This window comes from Phalaenopsis equestris, unplaced genomic scaffold, assembly GCF_001263595.1.
Source record: "Phalaenopsis equestris unplaced genomic scaffold, ASM126359v1 Scaffold000359, whole genome shotgun sequence".
NCBI classification, from domain to species: Eukaryota; Viridiplantae; Streptophyta; class Magnoliopsida; order Asparagales; family Orchidaceae; genus Phalaenopsis; species Phalaenopsis equestris.
The window spans coordinates 117,714-132,928 of NW_018164801.1; the positions used below are offsets into that span (position 1 = coordinate 117,714).

General features: G+C 33.5%; 1 protein-coding gene across 1 annotated transcript; it reads left to right on the forward strand.

Annotated features, from left to right (window-relative positions):
• The first annotated feature begins 534 nt into the window (after positions 1-534).
• Positions 535-14,819, forward strand: LOC110026260 (metal tolerance protein 10-like). Its single transcript, XM_020727135.1, has 6 exons — positions 535-782; positions 5,787-5,899; positions 6,744-6,989; positions 7,158-7,238; positions 13,327-13,557; positions 14,248-14,819. Exons 1-6 carry the CDS (start codon positions 590-592, stop codon positions 14,590-14,592), a joined length of 1,209 nt encoding a protein of 402 aa, XP_020582794.1. The 5' UTR covers positions 535-589; the 3' UTR covers positions 14,593-14,819.
• Positions 14,820-15,215: the final 396 nt, after the last annotated feature.

Genomic DNA, 15,215 nt, shown 5'->3' on the forward strand with positions numbered 1-15,215 from the left:
ATCAATAATAAATGTTAGTTTTGTGTGTTGAAGTTATTCATCGCCACATAAGCCACGTGAGATGACTACTATATATATATAATGAGTTTCAAACATGAAATCTTTCCATGCAAAAAATAATATCATGCAACAATTTATGACAGGCACATCAGCATTGCGTACCCCGACATGTTGGTTGACATTCACGATGTAAGACCCCTCAGATCAGAGATTTGAATCTCCTCTGGCATAGTTGACTGTAGTACTCGAATTGTTAGACACGTTACGTAAATATATAATAATATTTAATATGCGGTACTCAAATTGAAGTGACCTTTAATAATATTTGATCATTCCTTTGAATAATTTACACGTGGTTATCGTACAAACTTCGACCATCGCAAAAGCTTTTGAATAACTATTTATTTATTTTCTTCTCAACTTTTTCTTTTTTCTTTTCCTACGAGCATCGAATCGGACGGCGCAGATGCGAGTGCATCTCAAGCTTCTATCAATCAACGGTCTACACAACGCCACGTCACAGTTAAGTCGTTCCCGGACGTTTCCCCGAGTGATAACTGAAGCGGGGTTTCGACCAACGAGGCGAACGATGGATTCTCTCGACGAAGAGCGCAGCGGAGAGATAACAGAGATTATGGCTCCGGCGATCGCCGGAGAAAATGGGGACGCTGGTTCATCGGAGACTTCGTGGCGTATTAACGTGAACAGTTATCAGTTGCCGGAGGGGGCGAGCGGCCGGGGAGAGCAGACCTTGGTTTCTCGGGTATTCAGTGCTTCTATGGGTATGAATGCGGTATTTCTGTTTGAAATCGTTTCTTAGATTTATATATTTACTGTAATTTTTTCAAAATACTTCTATTCTTTGCATCGGTTTTTTATTGTTCTTTACCGATCGGTAACCATTTTTGTTCTGGAAGCGAAGTTTGTGTTATGTGCGGATCGTCCGGTTGGGTTTCTTAAGTTCTATTTATTGGAAATAAAATTTTGTGAGGAAGTTGACGCGATTACGATTATGATGGGCTGAAAAAATTGATATGCTATCGTGTATTGTTCTTCTTTGATTTGAATAAAATAAGAAGAGGTTTGAACTGTGAAACTCTGAATAATATATTGTTACGATTTTTAATACTTAGCAAATATTTTCATGAATCTATATCTTATCTATGAAATTATATGATTATTCTTGTATTGTTTATCAATTAAAATCAGATGATTTATAGTTTGTTGAAATATCATAAGAAAATTTTGGGACGAGAATGGAGTCAGAATATCTTAACGTTTTTGTTTTTCTTTCTTTTTTGGTTTGAAGACAAAAGACATAAGAAAATGATGATTCGCTCTTTTTTTATTCGCTTGGGGTGGAGGGAGAATTATTTTCGTGTAAAGCATATAATACTTTATTAGTCTTCCTAAACTGGCAAAAGAGTTAAATCTTGAATGTGACAGTAAGGTCTTAGAGAACCATACGTTGGTTGCTTAGATAAGACGTGAAATAAGTTTGTCTCTCCTTGATTTTTAACAAGAATTTTCTTTTTTCTGACTTAAGTGGCTCATTTTCAAGCAGAAAACTATTATAGTTGGAGGAAACTGTGAAGCCAAGTAAGTGGGGCGACTTGCGATTTGATTGAAAGGGAAAAAAAGGTTTTGAAAACCAGATTGGACATTGAACCGAAATAATGAAATGTTTAAAGTTCAATGGTTTAGTCGGGGTTAAATCGGGGTTGAATTGAATGATGTAATAAATATTATAATAATTTCTCTAATTTAACATGCAATATTTTTATTCAAGGTATTTTTATCTTGAAAATTTTTAATATGAATTTAAATTAAATTTTTGATATATAGTATTTTAATTATTTTATTTGTAATCATTCGAACCTCAAAGATCCAAAAATTGATCAATACTAGAACCAAACATAGTTCTTTAAAAAATTTGTCTTGTTCATCAATCGGTTTAACTGCTAGTTTTGATTGTTTTTTTACATAAGTGATTTTGAGTTTTAGAGGCTTTAGACCAAACCAACTGGAGGACCCAATTTTTATGGTTGAACCACTCAGACTCGTTGGTCTGACCCAATTTTTAAAACCAAGAGGGAAAAGTTGAAGTATTCTACTAATGAAAATTAAGTTTTAGACCAAACCAACTAGAGGACTATTTCATGGTTGAACCACTCAGACTCATTGGTCCGACCCAATTTTTAAAATCACGAGGGAAAAGTTGAAGTATTCTACTAATGAAAATTATATATATAGGATTCTTATCCACATTATTTTGATTTCATATGCTCTAAAGCACTTTGAAGTAGTTAAATAAGGGCTTTATCTCTTTGCGAAACACTAACATCATTGCACATTAGTGCATATACGTAATACAATATATTATACTTATATAAAGATTTTATACATGATATATATTTATAATTTAATTTATTATATGCTAAACTACTATTTATTATTTTAGTACTCAATGTGCTATATTTTTAAATAAAATTATAGTTATGATCAGAAAATTCTTATTTTTTGAAGTATGACTTTTAATGTGAATCAATTAACTTAAATATGAGAACCAGACAATATATAATGCATCATGTTGAATGGGTGGGACTCATTGACCACTTTAATTTGGGTCTCTGAATTGGCAAGTCCAATCCAATTAACCCCTTAAAAACTTGACCAGGTCATCCTTTTCCATCTTAATTGTGCCAACTTACCCTTTACATGTGGCTCTAAACCACATGCTATTCATACTAGATTTTGATTAAGAACTTGGTTAGAGAGATACTTATGGAGACTAATACAATAAATAAAGAATAAAAACACCAAGATTTAGTAGCAAAAAAGTTTCTTTTTTCACTTAAATAGAATTGGCATTACAAATCCATCCCGAAAATTTTTAGGCATACCCCTCACCTAAGTCTTATTTTCAGTAAAGGATTCAAATTTCTATGGTTGCATTGGGAAAACATCATTCATCTTCTCTTTGAATCTCTTCTTTGATATGCTCTTACCAATTAAGAAGCTCATGATTTAAGGAAGAGATATGTCTCCCGGGATCAAAATGGTTAGTAATATCCACAAATTTATTGTAATTGATGATTTAAATATTTTTTTAATCTAAGAATTGTTTGTTAGGAGAGTTCAATTTGTTGTGTATGCGGAGGGTTCTATTTCAGTGTGGATACATGCCCTCTAAAGATTGGACACTTTTTATGCTTTTTTGTTTATGGGATGACTCTCTAAGATAAAGTATAGCATTAGCAAACTGGATTCTGGATAAGAGAACTTTGTTGTTTGTACCAATCTTTAAGGTCATGAGAATTCTGGTAAAATGATTTGAGTTGTGAGGAGAGACAAGTTGGCATTTCGAATTTGAGAAGAGCTCACTATTTGCACAATGCTTTACACTTCTCCTACATCAGGCTTTAGGCTTGTCACAAGAAAAGAACCCTTAGTCATGTTATCAAAATTAAATTGGAAGTTAATCGGTTGGCTCCCAGGATTTTACATTAGTTGCATTTTTTTATTATTTGAGTTTCAATCAAATTTGAGAACATCTTTATAATATTCAAACGATCTCAATATGATGTAAGTTGTAGTTTCTTTGATGATTTATGCATGGGTTGCTATTCTTTTCACAGTGCCAATAGATCACCGTTACTTTGTAGTTAGACTCAAAGTCTATCATGAACACTTTTCAAAATGAAAAAAGATTACTTTTAATATGGAAAATTTTACATCTATCATTTTTACTTGTATTTGTTAATCCATTTTTGAAATGAAATATAATTAAACAAGTCTTATAATGATTTTTCTTGGTAAAGCAACTCGCTTTCACCAAATCAAAGTGGTGGAAACAATAACTAGTTATTGATGTTTCGTCGAGACTTCTTTAAAAGTTCAATTCAAAAGGAAATAGGATGCTCAATTTAAAAGGAAATACTTAAGTGACTTGGTTTCATTGGAAACGAACATTCAATAAATCAAATAAGAGTTTGAGGATTACGAAGACTGCTACTGTTGTGTACACTAATGACCAATCACCTTGAAGAAAAAGGAAGCCTAGTGTCACCTCCCAAAAAAGCTCTTAGGGATGGTGGGCAGCCCAAGACTTAAATACTGCTTTTCGGCCCTACACCTAGTCGATGTGGGATTTTTTGTCCGTGACATTCTCTTCCACCCAATCATGTGGCGCCCTCGTCACAGATCGGCTCCACCGAGTGTCCCATTGGACCATGGAGAGTTCACATACCTGGCAGACAGTAATTTGTTCTGATACCACGTGTCACCTCTCAAAAGAGATTTTAGGGGTGGTAGGCAACCCAGGACTTAAATACTGTTTTTAGGCCCTATATTTAGCCTATGTGAGACTTTTTGTCCGTGACTCTAGGTTCGATTATACTGTATGCAATAAGCTTTAGAGACTAGGGTAAAACTTATATAGGGAATTTACATACATGCCACAAAATTCTTATGTATTTACATATCTAACATATAAACATTCATATTTACATGTATACCACTCAAATATACCACTCAAATCATCATTAAAAATACCACTATCGCTACTTTTTTAAATGGGAATTACACCTTTAATGCTTAGGTTTATGACTCCATGGTGTTATAAGTGTAAATGAATTGTGTGGCACATGTTAATTTTGTAACTTGTATCCTATAATCATTTTGTGAAAATGAAATTTTTTTTTGAGATAATTAATTTAATCGTGCTTAGGCATAAAGTAGGCCAACCATCATGCTGAGCTTACTTTGTTGCATATCTGAGTTGGGAAACTGGAGTCAGCTCTTCAAGTTAACATTTCCTAAATGGTGTCATTTATGTCATGATTATTTGAGCTAATTTGCTTAATGTATAATGTCAGACTTCTAGTTATTTCATTATGATAGCTAATATCATCCCATTATCATTTCACTTGCAATGAAGTATTTTATTATTTTATGTGATGTTATGTATTATCATTTTTAGGCCATTTTTCTAACAAACTCTGGGTTAAGTCGGCTTCTTTTACTTCCAAATACATAATTTTTTTAGGCTCATTATACTTTAGATTTTTACCCCAATAATTGTCCTAAATATAAACAATAAGATCGGTCACACAAATTTGAAAAGCTCTATCACAAAGAATGTGAAGAGTACATTATGTTGATGATATTTCCAGCTTATGAAGCTATTGCTCTATGTTTTACTCTTGACTTTCTGGAGACCTTTGATAATTGCTGTGTCTGTCAATTTTAAATGAGGAAAGAAAAATGGAGTTACTGAAATTAGCATAGATAAGAATGATATATCAAGGGGCCATTCGGGATCACCTTTGTTTTTTGGTTTTTTAATTTTTTATTTTTATTTTATTTTTTTTATGTTTTGATTTAAATTAAAACATATTTGATTGAGACAGTTGTTTTAAAACACCCGTAACATCTTTTAGTTATTTTCAATGTTTTTATAAACAACTTGATTTATTTTTAAAAAAATTAAAAATTTTTAAAAATGAAAATATCTAAACATTATGCCAACAAAATACGTTTTCAAAACCAAAAATATTTGAGTTGAATCCATTTTATTAATGAAGACGTGCAAAAGAATTCATATTGATGTTTTAAACCCTGAAAAACTCGAAGGTTGTGTGAATTTCTTATCATGCTTATCAAGTATTATTTTTTTCTTGTGCGTGCCCTCTTTAATGTCCTTTAGAATGCTTATTCAGTGCTAAGTATTATCCTTTTTAGTTTAATTTGATTCATTTAATACTCACCATTCCTTTCATTCCCAGGAAAGGAAAGTCGAGTTGCAAAATATTATCATAAACAGGAGAAGCTTCTTAAAGATTTTACTGAAATGGAAAGCATTAATGAGTTGGGTTGTTTAGAAGGTGCTCCAACGGAGGTATGTTAAGAAATGTGCTGAACTTTAGGTAATCCAATATATCTCACAGGATATTTGGCTTTTCCTTCAATATTTCAATGTAAATATGTCTTTTTCGTGGGAAATCATGTATTTTGTGTAAACTATTTATTCACTGGAGATTTAGGATTATTTTGGGGCAACTGGAGTTTTTATAGTGGCAGCTGCAGTCTTTTATAGCGGCGGTTGTAAATTTGTTTTGGAGAAAACATTTTTTTGAACGTTGCTATAGGAATTATAAATATTCTCATTTTTTCTTTTTAAATTCAACAATATCTTTCTTACAGTTATTCATACTTTAATAGTTTTGATTGTGAAAAAAAGCTTCCAACAACAAAAATTTCTAAAAAGCCAATAAGAAAGTGATGGCCAAATGGATTTGTTACTCTAATATGAAAAACAAAGCAGTGATAAAGCCGCCCCAAATAGAACGTTCTTGATTAAGTTTGGGTTGATAAAGCAACTTTTAAAAAATGACTGGGTCTATTTGAAATGGTTGCAATTTTTTGTAAAAGATGATTGTAAAACTGTGTGAGAAAAATAATTACTTAGAAAGCTACGGCTTGAATTATAAATATTTAACTTTCTCCGAAAAGTTAGAAAGTAATTTTCTTACAATTACCTCACCTTTAACAAATTTGGTTGCAAAAAGTAGCTTATTTTTATAATTTTTTTTAGAAAATAGCAAAAAAATAGTTTCAAGAATAAAATTATGGTGATGTTTTGAAACTTATAAAATTATCCTAAACAAACCCTTGAATTAACATCAGTTAAAGGTTTTTAAAGTAGCAGTAGACTTAACAAATTGCTTTATTTGGCTTTGTAGGATCAGCTTGCGGAGCTGGCTCGACACGAGAGAATGGCAATCAATATATCGAACATGTCTAATCTGATTCTTTTTATCGCCAAAGTTTACGCATCGATTTCAAGCAGATCTCTATCTGTGATTGCTTCTTCTCTCGATTCCTTGCTGGATCTTCTCTCTGGATTGATTTTATGGTTCACATCAAACGCCATGAAAAAGCCCAACCAGTACAGATACCCAATTGGCAAAAAGCGAATGCAACCTGTAGTAAGTTCTCTCTCTAGATTCTTAAGCAAAATACTTGTAATATATTCGTAAAAAAATTACATTTTGTTGCTATGCTGTTTTAATTAGTTTTTGTTTGTAATATCTTGAAGTGTTATGTAAAAATTATACTTCTTTGGTTTTTTTTTTTTTTTCAATTTTATGTTGTAGGGAATTGTAGTTTTTGCCTCAGTGATGGCTACCCTTGGTTTCCAAGTAATATTGGAGTCTGGCCAGCAACTTCTTGCGTCGGTATAATTTTGTTTGAACAGTTAATTTGTGTTTATTTGACAGTTTTATTTTGTACACACATAATTATGCCAAAATTGCTTGAGCGTGACATCCTAAGATGTGTAAGTGAGTCAAACCGAGTTTGAGCTACGTCCAACTTGAGCTTGATTAATTAATCCTGTTCAAGCTCAAGCAAGCTCATTTTATAGTTTGAGCCAACTCATAGGGTGACTTGTTTATTATCAACGAGAAGAGGTGATTTTGATTCAAATGCATGCTATATTAAAATGACAAAAAAGAATGAGTTAATAGAAGAGAAATTTAAAAAAATTCACTTCATATTAATTAATTATAATTTTAAAATATATTTAATGATTTTTATTTAAACTCTTGAATTTTAATATATTCAAAATAATGACTCAAATCAGGACTAGTTCAAAACTTTGACTTGTTTACTTATCAAGTTTAGTTAGCTAGGCATTTTGTTTGGTATGACTCATATACCATATAAGGGACAGATGTTAGAACGGAGCGGAGCGGAAGAATGTGTCCAATCGGGAGAGTTTCGTTATGTGAGTTGGGAGTGCGGGGACAACGCCCCGCGGTACGGTACAGAGATAATTTTGTAATTACATATTCTACTTAGGGTTTACTCTAGAATTATAAATAGACTTGTTTGTAACACTAGGTCTATATCCCGTATTTTGTAATTCTTTTCTGAGATTGAAGGAAAGCCACCGCTCTGCTCTCGAGGACATAGACATTTTTGTCAAACCTCGTTAAATCTCTGTGTATTCTTCTGGATTTGAGTCGATTTATATTTTTCTTCGCCCTAATTTCTCAATAAGTGTTATCCAAAGAATTTTTTTGCGCAAGAAGATGATTCGGCAATTTTGGCTTCGGGGAAGTTTGGCAAGGGCTTCGTTTTCGGAATCGCGGCTTTCAAGGAAGGAGGTTCGTGTGTTACCGCGAACAGGCTCGATGATCTGCGAATAAAGATTCGCGGCAGTTCGGATCGGCATAGAAAGATTCGGCTAGGACCTCAGAGAGCTCGCGATCGCGGCAGATAGGAGAAACAGTTTGCGCATCATGTGGGAAGAAGTTCGGGCAGTTTGCGGCAGTTTCAGCGAGGCAGCGACGCGACTAGGCTTCGGTCGGCAAGGATTTCAGCGATTCGGTATGAAGAGTAGCGGGATTCGTGAATCGCGAATCGTGGCAACTTGCGACGCACACGACAGCGAGAGAAGTTCGCGACTTCCAGGAATTCAGGCAGATTTGCATCGCGAGCAGTTGGGTGAATTGAGAAGGCTGCAGAGGAAGGGAATCATGAAAGAAATTTTTTTGTTAAAATTGTTTTTCTGAAAACTTAATTAAGAGAAATACTTAATTAAAGAAAATTTAATTAAGAAAACTTATATAAGGAAATATTTCAATCCTTTTTTCGGAAAGATTTGTTTTAAACGAACTTAATTAAAATTTTTGGCTTCAGCAATTTTGTAAATTTAGCAGAGAAATTTGCAGAAGAATTCGTTGCATGATCAATTTCAAATGACAATTTATGATGCAAAATTCGAGGTGGTGAAGTTTGATGGAACTGATAACTTTGGATTGTGACAAACAATGATCAAAGATTTGTTGACGCAACAAGAGATCTTGAAGGTTTTTCAGGCAACGAAACCAAATGTCATGGAGGATAAAGATTGATAAGAATTGCAATAGCAAGCGGCAACAACCATACGCGTGTACCTGACAGATGATCTTATGTATCATGTGATGAATCTAAAATCTCCAGGGAAGGTATGGAAGAAATTGAAAACTCAATTTATGTCTAAATCTTTGACGAACAAATTGTATCTGAAGTAAAAATTGTATGGGCTGAAGATGCAATAAGGTTTTGATCTGGCGCAACATGTAGATAACTTCAATCAAATAATCACAGATTTATCACGGTTTGATATGAGTATTGAAAATGAAGACCGAGCAATGATTTTATTGTGTTCACTGTCTTCTTCCTATGAACACTTGGTGACTACTCTTACATTTGAGAAAGAAACTTATCAAAGTTGCTAATATTACTGTAGCATTATTGACTCACAACTAACGAAAGTAGAATGCAGAGGAAAGCTCTCAGGATCGTGGAAGAAATAAAGAAAATGAGGGTTCTTGAAGGTGAAATTTCATATCAAAGTCTAAAGACAAAAATAATTCATTGCTATAAGTGCAATGAGTTGGGTCATATGAAGAGAGATTGTCCAAAGCTTAACATACAGACTGAGGAGAAAGGTGATGCATCATCGAAATCTGTAAATATGGTGCAAAGTGATAATTCAGATTGCAGTGATGGCGATATGTTTTCAGTTTCATTAACTCAGTTCATGAATGCATTAATTCTTGATTCAGAGTGCTCTTATCACATAACACATAACAAAGAGTGATTTACTTCATACAAGTTAATTAATTATGGCTCAGTCTATTTAGGTGATGATAGATGTTGCAATATTGTTGGTATTGGTGAAGTTAGAATTTAGATATATGTTGACACTGTTAGAACATTATGTGATGTTAGAAATATTCCAGATCTGAAGAAGAATTTGATTTTCATGGGCACGTTACATAGAAATTGTTTTATTACTAAGGTAGATGAGAATAGGGAAACTATCAGAATTGTTAAGGGTGCACTGACTGTAATGAAAGGAAAGCTAAATGCATATACTATCTACAAACTATTGGGGTGTACAATTGTTGGTGGAGTCCATTCTATGGAGTCAGATGATGATAGTACAAAGCTATGACATATGTGTCTGGGTCATCTTAATGAACGTGGGATGACGGAATTGCATAGAAAAAACATGTTGCATGGTATTAAAAACAGCAAACTCGATCTTTGTAAGTTCTGTGTTCTTTGAAAACAGACTAGTCAGTTTTATAACTAAAAAATACAAAACTGAAGAGATTCTTGATTATGTGCATTATGATGTACGGGGCTCTACCAGGGAATCGTCATTGGGAAAATCTCAGTATTTTGTTACATTTATTGATGGTTTATTCAGGAAAGTTTAAGTGTATTTTTTGAAACAGAAATTCGAAGTATTCTTTAAATTTAAGTTGTGGAAAGCTGAGGTGGTGAATCAAACTGACAGAAAGATTAAAGTATTTAAGGTTTGATAATAACACGGAGTGCAGAGATTCACAGTTTCAGAAGTTCTGTGAGGAGCATGAGATTCAGAGACATTTTTCACTGCATAAGACAACACAACAGAACGGTGTTGCAAAAAGGATGAACATGTTCTTAACTGAAAGGACAAGATGCTTGAGACTGAATGCAGTGTTTTCTAAGAGTTTCTGGGCAGAAGCTTTGAATATGACATGTTATCTCGTCGATAGATCATCTCGGGCATCATTAGGTGACAAGGTCACAGAAGAGGTATGGATAAATAATCTAGTTCATTTCGATCATTCACAAATTTTTGGTTGTTTTGTTTATGTGCATGTACCTGGAGATGAAATATCAAAACTTGATGCAAAATTCAAAAAGTGCATCTTTCTAGGTTACAAGAAAGGTGTGAAAGAATACAAGTTTTGAGATCCGATTGCAAAAAAGAAGGTGATTAGTAGAGATGCAGTCTTTGATGAACAGTCTATGTTGCAGCTGAATCAAAATAAGGTGTCAGATAACAGTTACAGTTCAGATGCAGTGCAAATAAATTTAGAACAGCATCCAAAAACAACTGAGAAAGTTGAAGGTTCAAATCCAACACCTGGTGATTTCATTCCAAATTCAGATTTCATTCCAAATGATCTGCAGAATTACAATCTAGCCAGAGATAGACAGAGACGCACCAATATAAGAACTCCTAGCAGATTGAGTTATGAAAATTTGGTCTTTTGTGCACTTTTCATCAGCAGCGATGATCTAACCACTTTTTAAGGAGCTATCACTAACAATGAGAAAGAGAAATTGATGGGTGCAATGGTTGAGGAGATATAGTTTTTGCAGAAAAATCACACATAATAGCTAGTTCAGCTTCCCGAGGGAAAGAAGACTATTGGGTGTACTTGAGTGTTCAAAAGGAAACCAGCTGTATCAGAAAAAGAAGGGGAAAATTTCAAGACTCGACTGGTAGCAAATGAATTTTCACAGCAGAATGAGATAGATTATGATAAAATTTTTTATCCTGTGGTCAGACATAGTTCAATCAGGACAGTGCTTGCATTAATTACTATTTGAGATTTGCATTTGAAGCAGATGAATGTTAAAACTACATTCTTGCATGGTGATTTAGAGCAGTCAGAGGGATTCACTCAACCTGGACAGAAGCATCTGATTTGCAGATTAAAGAAATTGTTGTATGGGTTGAAGCAGTCTCCAAGACAATGATACAAGCGGTTTGACTCATACATAATTCAAATTGGCTACAAGGGATGTAAGTATGATTGTTGTGTTTATGTGTAGAGTCTTGATGATCGATTTTTTTTTACTGCATGTTGATGATATATTGATTGTTGTAAAGAATATGAAGTTCGTGGTTTGAAAGCTTTGTTGAGTCAGGAATTTGACATGAAAAACTTGGGTCATACGAATAAAATTCTTGGAATGAAGATTCATCGAGATAGAAATTCAAGACGATTATGTTTATCTCAACGAGACTTTGTTGAGAAAGTGATTGAGAGGTTTGAGATGAGCAAAGCAAAGCCTGTGAGCGCTCCATTGACAAATTATTTTAAGTTTTTTTCAGAACAGTGTCCTAAGACATACAAAAATCGAAGACATGACAAAGGTTTCATATGTCAGTGCAGTTGTGTTTAATGTATGCAATGATATATACTCGTCCTGATTTGACTCATGTTGTTAGTCAAGTCTGCAAATACATGGCTAAAGCTAGAAGACGACATTGGGAAGCAGTCAAGTGAATTTTCAAGTATCTGAAGGGTATCGTAGAACATGGAATTATTTTTGGCAGTCAGCAAAATGATCCTTCAGTTATGGGATACGTTGATTCAGACTATACAGGTTATTTGGATGACAGAAAGTCTACAACTGGGCATGTGTTTACTATTGGTGGAAGGCCTATATGTTAGAAATCAACAATTCAGTCTATTGATGTGTTTACTATTGGTGGAAGGCCTATATGTTAAAAATCAACAATTCAGTCTATTGTGATATTATCTACAACTGAAGCTGAGTACACGACAGTAGTTGAAGCTGCAAAAGAAGTTTTATGGCTTATATACCATATAAGGGACAGATGTTGGAACGAAACGGAGCGGAGCATAGCGGAAAAATGTGTCCAATCAAGGGAGTTTTGTTATGTGGGTTCGGGGTGCGGGGGCAACGTCTCACAGTACGATACAGACGTAATTTTGTAATTATATATTATACTTAAGATTTACTCTAAGTTTATAAATAACTTTGTTTGTAACCCTAAGTATATATCCCGTATTTTGTACTTCTTTTCTGAGATTAAAAGAAAGTCGCCGCTTTGCTCCCGAGGATGTAGACATCTTTGTTGAACCTCATTATATCTTTATATGTTCTTCTAGATTTGTGTCGATTCATATTTTTCTTTGCCCTCATTTCTCAACACATTTATCAAACCAAGCCCCACTTTAACTCACGAGTCAGCTTAGCTCGCTTACACTGTCATCTTAAGATACTTTGAAAATCATGACACAAACTTATTGGGAAGTTTACATACATACCACACATTTTTTTATTTATTTACATATCTAACAACTAAAGTTTGATATTTCTCAAATCATTGACAAAAGAATTATTAATCTATGCCTGAATTGTGTATTTCACTTTTAAAAAGTTAATGATAGTTGTATTTTTATTGCGATCTCAAAGTTTTGAATATTATGTATGTAACTATGAAATTTAGGTGTCAAGAATGTAATCATGTGAGAAATGTGTGGTATTTATGTAAATGCCGCCAAACTTATCCCGTGCAGCTCTGATCATTTATTATGTTTCAGAATCATTTTTTAACTGTTGAACAATGTAGCTCATCTCTAACAGCACCTTGTTTCTGCTAATTTATTTTGCTGACTTGATTTTGTTATAAAAATCTAAATTATGTGCTTAAAATCATTAATTCTATTTTTGCAGTCCCACTCTTTACTGGATGGTTCAAAGTTGAGCTGGATCGTTGGAATTATGGCTTCTGTAACAATTGTAAAATTCGCGCTGATGATCTATTGCCGCAGCTTCAAAAACGAAATTGTGAGAGCTTATGCGCAAGATCATTTCTTTGATGTTATCACCAACTCCATTGGTTTAGCTACTGCTGTTCTAGCTATTAAAGTCTACTGGTGGATCGACCCTGCAGGAGCTATTCTGGTAAGTAGGAATTTTCTCTCTTTTAGTTTTTGTTTGGAAGATCTACATACATACCACTTAATTTTTTTGTATTTACATATCTGACACCTAAATTTCAACTTTTACATATATGTCGCTGCCGCATATATACACCCTCAGCTATGCATGAAAATGAGCATTTTAATTTTTAAAAATTAAAATAGTGGTATTTTTTTATGTGATATGAAAGATTTGGGTGGTATAAATGTAAAAAAGAGCATAGTTTTAGATGTTAGATATGTAAATGCATATGAATTGGGAGGTATGGTATGCATGTAAATGCCCCTTTTTTTGGTTGAAATTTTCTTTTTGTTCATAATTAACCTTATTTTAACTCTTATGCTGTTCTTAGTCCTACAATTCTGCATGTTCTGTGAGAAAATTGGCTGATTGTCTGATAATAGTATTGTTAAGTTTGTTTAATGAACCATTTTGATAGATAGAATTGTTTATTGGTAAATTTATGTGCATGCCACACAGTTCTTATGTATTTACACATCTAACACCGAAAGTTTTATATTTGCACTTATCATACTTTGGTTTTATAAGCATATGCATGAAAAATGTATTTTATTTTTAAAATGATAGTGATGGTGATACTTTTGATGTGATGGTAAAATTCGAGTGGTATATTTGTAAACCTTCCTGATTGATTTCTACTTTCTCCTGCAGATAGCACTGTACACAATAAGCACCTGGGCAAAAACTGTGCTAGAGAATGTGTGGTCATTGGTGGGCAGAACAGCGCCCCCCGATTTCTTGGCGAAGTTGACTTATCTCATCTGGAACCATCACGAAGAAATCAAGCACATCGACACGGTTCGAGCCTACACGTTCGGATCGAATTATTTCGTCGAGGTTGACATCGTGCTGCCCGGAAACATGCTGTTGAGCCAAGCTCATGATATTGGTGAGACACTTCAGGAGAAACTGGAGCTGTTGCCTGAAGTCGAGAGAGCCTTTGTGCATGTGGATTTTGAGTTCACTCATAGGCCCGAGCATAAAACCAAGGGTTGAATAGCGAAATACTGATTTTTTAAAAATACGATTTTTAACATCTGGAATAATGCAAAAAGTGAGGAACATGATAGTTTTCTTGTTTATAAAAATTGATCTTAAATTTGTAATTTATGTTGTCCTTAAAATCACATAGCTGCATGGATACATGTGAAGAAAATGTTTGCATTAAAGAATAGGAAGATGTTACATACATGCCACTCTATTCTAATGAATTTACATATCTATCCGCTAAATTTCAACCATTTTATCTATGCATGGAAAAGTGTATTTCATTTTTTTTTCAAGTTAAAATGATGATATTTATATAATATTAATCTATACATACATAAAATACTTAAATGTTTGTTACAAATTGAAGGTAAGTATTAACCAAATTAGGGAAATTTTCATACGTGCCACACATTTCCTATGAATTTACATGTCTAACTTTTAATTTTTTGCTTATGTGCCATCTATTATGAAACTTATAAATTAGTTGGTACTCGAGGATGAGTCATCTAGGAGGAGAGGACCCCCATCTCATCCAATTATTCATTACTTTTTAAAAGTTAAAATGATGATAACTTTGATGTGAAATTAAAGACTTATGTGTTATATATATATATATATTCTTGATTCAG

Bases quoted from the DNA above. Each gene is read 5' to 3' on its own strand.
- LOC110026260 (XM_020727135.1), top strand. From the start codon at position 590: ATGGATTCTCTCGACGAAGAGCGCAGCGGAGAGATAACAGAGATTATG. The intron at 7,239-13,326 runs GTATAATTTTGT...CTATTTTTGCAG, and splicing joins GCCAGCAACTTCTTGCGTCG to TCCCACTCTTTACTGGATGG. The intron at 13,558-14,247 runs GTAAGTAGGAAT...TTTCTCCTGCAG, and splicing joins ACCCTGCAGGAGCTATTCTG to ATAGCACTGTACACAATAAG.